Below are 6,000 nucleotides of genomic sequence, written 5' to 3' on the forward strand. Positions count from 1 at the left end.
CCCCCCAGCTCAAGCAGGAGGTCCCATAATTTTATTCCGGACAAATGGCTGTCCAATCAATCAATGAAAGGTCCTAGGAAACAATCTAGAGCAGAGGTCCACAACCTTTGGGGCACCAGGGACTGGTTCCGTGGAGAGAGACTTTCCCACAGACTGGAGAGAGTGTGGTTTTGTGTGTTGCCTGCATCCCGCGGATGGGGGTTTACTTGTTTGTGCGGACCGGTTGCTGGCATGCCACAGACCGGTACTGATCCACGGGCCTGGGGTTGGCAACCCCTGATCTAGAGAATTTCCAATTTTCATGTCTCTAGACTTTGCTTTTGTTTTGACATGATAGCAGTGTTCCAATATCTCAGGGGCTGCCCCAAAGAAGAGGGAGCCAAGCTATTCTCCAAAGCACCTGAAAAAGATGTTGAGACTCTAGAAAGAGCGCAGAGAAGAGCAAGAAAGAGGATCAGGGGACTGGAGGCTAAAACATAGAAGGAACGGCGGCTGGAATTGGGTATGTCTAGTTTAATGAAGAGAAGGGCGAGGGGGGACATGATAGCAGCCTTCCAATATCTCAGGGGCTGCCCCAAAGAAGAGGGAGTCAAGCTATTCTCCAAAGCACCTGAAGGCAGGACAAGAAGCAGCGGATGGAAACTAACCAAGGAGAGAAGCAACCTGGAACTAAGGAGAAACTTCCTGACAGTTTGAACAATTAACCAGTGGAACAACCTGCCTCCAGAAGCTGTGGATGCTCCAACACTGGAAGTTTTTAAGAAGAGACTGGACAGCCATTTGTCTGAACGGTTCATTTAGCAACTGCTCAAAAGTTACAACGGCACTGAATAGAGAGACTTAGAACCGTTCTTCACGCTTACGACTGTTGCGGCATCCCCGTGGTTCAGGGGATCAAAATTCAGCCTCTTGGCAACTGGCTCATATTTATGACGCTCGCAGTGCCCCGGGGACATGTGACCCACTTTGGCGACAGTCTGACAAGCAAAGTCCACGGGGGAAACCAGATCCACTTAACAACCGTGCTACTAACTTAATAACGGAAGTCATTCACTTAATCATTGCAGTGAGAAAAGTCTTAAAAGGGGGCAAAAACTCACTTAACGAGTATTTCACTTAGCGATGGAAATTTGAGGATTAGTTGTGGTCGTAAGTCAAGGCATACCTGTATATTGTTAGGAGTCAAGCTCTTCTCCAAAGCCCCTGAAGGCAGGACAAGAAGCAACGGATGGAAACTAACCAACCTGGAACTATGGAGAAACTTCCTGACAATCAGAACAATTAACCAGTGGAACTAGTTGTTGTTGTTGTTGTTGTTGTTGTTGTTGTTGTTGTTATTATTATTATTATTATTATTATTATTATTATTATTATCTTCAGGGAAAAACAAAGAAAGTCCAGGTGCCTCTTCAAAAAGCATCTTTGCCACTTCCTGATGTTAACTTTTAGGTAAAGGTAAAGGTTCCCCCGCACATGCGTGCTAGTCGTTTCTGACTCTAGGGGCCGATGCTCATCTCCGTTTCAAAGCTGAAGAGCCAGCACTTGTCCAAGGACGTCTCCATGGTCTTGTAGCCGGCATGACTAGACGCCAAAGGCGCATGGAACGCTGTTACCTTCCCACCATAGTGGTCCCTATTTTTCTACTTGCATTTTTTACGTGCTTTCGAACTGCTAGGTTGGCAGGAGCTGGGACGAGTAACAGGTGCTCGCTCTGCTACGCGGCACTTGGGATTCGACCCGCCAAACTGCCGACCTTCTGATCGACAAGCTCAGCGTCCTAACCCACTGAGCCACCGCGTCCCTGATGTTAACTTTTATCTAGCGCCAATTTATCACTGACCACTAGTTGATTCGTGTGTACAGTCTTGAGCAATAAATTTTCTGAGCTGAAAATGACTGGAATTCTGATTCTGGGGGCCTAAGAGAAGACCTCAAATGTGATCAGATAGTTGAGTTTCTGTCCGTAGGAAAGTTCTTCAAAAGGATTCGTCCGCTCATTTAAGAAAGTGAGCAGGTCCCTTACTTAAAATTATCTTAGCCTGATATCTTAGCCAACTAAGAAAAGTACCTTTTTAATCATCAAGATTTTTTTTTCCCCTTCAAACATTTCTGCCTGGAAGGGGGAAAAAAAGGCCTCCGAGCTATTAAAGTTGCGAGATCAAAGAGGTTTTATGCAACCCATTTCTCTCTTCCCTTGACAATAGCTTGTCTTAGATCTAAACATTTCAGGAATTGCACCGGCTGTCAACAGCAACCTGCTAAATTGTTTCTAATTAATAAGCGAGCCCTGATATTTCTTTAAAATATTAGACGGGCGGGAGATGCTCCCGAAATAAAATGTGAAATGTTAACTGTGATATTAAAAGTTTCCACGTATACAGCAAAGAATATTTCTGGAGGATGTGTCAGAAACAACATGTAGCTCTTCGTGCATCTTTCGTATCCAGAGATGTAGGAGTAATTTTAAGGTCATTCATTTCCCTGTGGAGCGTTGATTTGGGACCGCAGGGGGAAATTCCCAGAATTCAGTACATGAATCCTGAATAGAGGAATTGATATCGATAGCAGTCTTCCAGTATCTCAGGGGCTGCCCCAAAGAAGAGGGAGTCAAGCTATTCTCCGAAGCGCCTGAAGGCAGGACAAGAAGCAACGGATGGAAACTCACCAAGGAGAGAAGTAATCTGGATCTAAGGAGAAACTTCCTGACAGGGAGAACAATTAACCAGTGGAACTACCTGCCTCCAGAAGCTGTGGATGCTCCAACACTGGTAGTTTTTAAGAAGAGATTGGACAGCCATTTGTCTGAAATGGTAGAGGGTTTCCTGCCTGAGCAGGGGGTTGGACTAGATGACCTCCAAGGTCCCTTCCAACATCATCATCATCATCATCATCATCATTATTATTATTATTATTATTATTATTATTATTATTATTATTATTATTATTATGGCAAAGGAAACCTCCCACATCTCCTCGCCAGTGTTGTTGTTCAGTTGCTAAGTCATGTCCAACTCTTTGTGACTCCATGGACCACAGCGCACCAAGCTGCTCCTCTCCATCGTCTCCCAGAGTTTGCCCAAATTCATGTTCATTGTAACCGCGATTTATGATCTATGACCTATTATTGTGTTGTTGTATGTGTGCACACTGAGAGCTTATGCACCGGAAACAAATTCCTTGTGTGTCCAATCACCCCTGGCCAACAAAGAATTCTATTCTGTTCTGTTCTGTTGTATTCTATTCTATTCTATTCCATTCCATTCTATTCTGTATTTCTATTCAATTCTATTTCTATTTCTATTTCTATTTCTATTTCTATTTCTATTTCTATTTCTATTCTATTCTATTCTATTCTATTCTATTCTATTCTATTCTATTCTATTCTATTCTATTCTATTCTATTCTATTCCACTCCATTCCATTCCACTCCATATATTCTATTCTATTCTATTCTATTCTATTCTATTCTATTCTATTCTATTCTATTCTATTCTATTCTATTCTATTCTATTCTATTCTATTCTATTCTATTCTATTCTATTCTATTATTTCTATTCCTATTTCTATTTCTAATTCCATTCCATTCTATTCTGTATTTCTATTCAATTCTATTTTATTTCTATTTCTATTTCTATTATTTCTATTTCTATTCTATTCTATTCTATTCTATTCTATTCTATTCTATTCTATTCTATTCTATTCTATTCTATTCTATTCTATTCCACTCCATTCCATTCCACTCCATATATTCTATTCTATTCTATTCTATTCTATTCTATTCTATTCTATTCTATTCTATTCTATTCTATTTCTATTCTATTCTATTATTTCTATTTCTATTTCTATTATTTCTAATTCCATTCCATTCTATTCTGTATTTCTATTCTTTTCTATATTTCTATTCTGTATTTCTATTCTATTCTATTCCATTCCATGGAACAGCTAGTCCTTGACTTGCAACCAATTGAGCTCCTAATTTATGTTGTTAAGTGAGAAATGTGCAAAGTGGCCCCAGGACGTGAACCAGTGGCTGAGCATCCGAATGTAAATTCCATGACCCTGGGGATGCTGCAATGGTCGTAAGTGTGAAAAATGGGGATAAGTCACTTCTTGCAGTGACGTTGTAACTTTGAATGGTCACTAAACAAAGCGTTGTAAGTTTGTCACCTGTAAACCTCTGGTCCCGGTGACCGACCCAGATTGAATCTGATCCCTGCCTGACTCTGATGAGATACACTAACTTGCTCTGTGAATTTTGGCTAATGACACGCTCTGTTGTAAGTCGAGGACTATCTGTGCATTAGTTGGGAAGAAGATCCCTTAGTTGGAGAGTTTGGCATCTAAGCAGCCCTATTTATACCCAGATCATCACCAAACCGACCTAGCAAATCGGCCACTCCCCAATTTCCAGAGTGTGGCGCCTGCGATTCCTAACACCATCCCGTTTGTTTTTCTCGCACGAGGAATTATCACTTCCCTTCGCAAACATAACACCTCCGGTTATTTCTGCCAGATGCGTGGAATAGTCCGTTAGTGACCTGTTTCTTGCTGTTGTTGCTGACGCCTCAGAAATCTTCGGCACCTACCTGGTGCAGAAAGCTCATCCTGCAACTGTTAGTTTGGCGCCTCCTGATTCGCACCACGCAACACGAGACATTTCAAGGGGGCATCAAGGTGGCCGTTTATAGGAAACACGAGGCGCTAATTGCTGTCAGGGAGCAAATTAAATGAACAACTTCGGATTCTGAAATTGACTTTGGAGGGCTGTAAACGTTTATAGCCTCATCTGGGCAGCGGAAGTTTCCGGTTAGATAGACTCGCTTCGCTACTTTCTGAAGGCGGTTTAAGTGGGACCGATGTTAGCTTGCATTGATTCCTCGCTTTGAACGGGGTCCTCAATTTACCACCACAACTAAGCCCAAACATTTATGCTGCCAAGTGAGACATTTCTTAAGTGAGTTTTGGCCCATTTTACGACCTTCCCTTGCCCCGGTTCTTAAGCGAATCACTGCAGTTCTTAAATTCGTAACACGGTTGTTAAGTGAATCTGGCTTCCCTCGTGGACGTTGCTTGTCAGAAGGCTGCAAAAGGGGATCACCTGACCCCCGGGGACACAGCAACTGTCATAAATGTAAGTGTCAACCATCTGAATGTAAGTCGCAGGGATGCCGCAACGGTCGTAAGTGTGAAAAACGGTGGCAAGACACTTTTTTGAGTACCGTTGTAACTTTGAACGGTCACTAAGTGAAGTGTTGTGAATCGAAGATTACCTGTATAATATAATCTAGGTCAGATTTGATTCTGACCTAGATTAATGGTGTTGTAATCCACTCTAGGTTCAAGCATCAAAAGAGCATATATCGCTGTTTCTGACAGATTTTAATAGTTCGAGTGAGGAAGCTTAAACTAGACTTCTTTCTGTTTGGAGCTGAATTCTAGCCTTTTTATCAACTATGACTCTCTTTTTTATGAGGAGGGATGATCGCGGCATCAAACAGGGTTGATTTGTGTGCGTGCTTGTTGCAGATAGTCCCAAACTTTACAACAGTTTATTTCGAAATTGCAGCAGCATTGGAAAAAAGGGATTTATGACTTATTGCTGAAGAATGCAACAAAAAATGACTAAAGACATTGAAGATATAGGTCAGGGGTAGGCAACCTTGGCTCTTTTATGACTCATGGACTTCAACTCCCAGAATTCCTGAGTCAGCTAACTCAGGAATTCTGGGAGTTAAAGTCCATGAGTCATAAAAGAGCTGAGGTTGCCTACCCCTGATAAAGGTATACACCTTGACTAACAGCTATTTATTTAGCAGCCATCTGAAGTTATAACAGCACTAAAAGAAAAAGGGACTATGTCTGGTCCTCGTAGTTACGACCATCACAGCATCGCCCTGATCACGTGGTCAAAATTTGGACACACGCTTACAAACCAATGTGTAACAACAACAGTGAAGTCAGTCGCACCCAATTTTATGACCTTTTTTTGCCATGGTTGTT

General features: G+C 42.0%; 1 protein-coding gene across 1 annotated transcript in view; it reads left to right on the forward strand.

Annotated features, from left to right (window-relative positions):
- The window catches only part of LHFPL3 (LHFPL tetraspan subfamily member 3), a gene marked incomplete at both ends in the record, with an annotated part of 131,971 nt that extends 127,240 nt beyond the window's left edge, over window positions 1–4,731 (forward strand). Inside the window, one exon of the mRNA XM_083366536.1 lies at window positions 4,514–4,731. Within this exon, the coding sequence (XP_083222662.1) occupies window positions 4,514–4,731 (218 nt within the window). The remainder of the gene's footprint in view (window positions 1–4,513) is intronic.
- Window positions 4,732–6,000: the final 1,269 nt, after the last annotated feature.

Source organism: Vipera ursinii, assembly GCF_947247035.1.
Source record: "Vipera ursinii genome assembly, chromosome: 6".
Taxonomy (NCBI): domain Eukaryota; kingdom Metazoa; phylum Chordata; class Lepidosauria; order Squamata; family Viperidae; genus Vipera; species Vipera ursinii.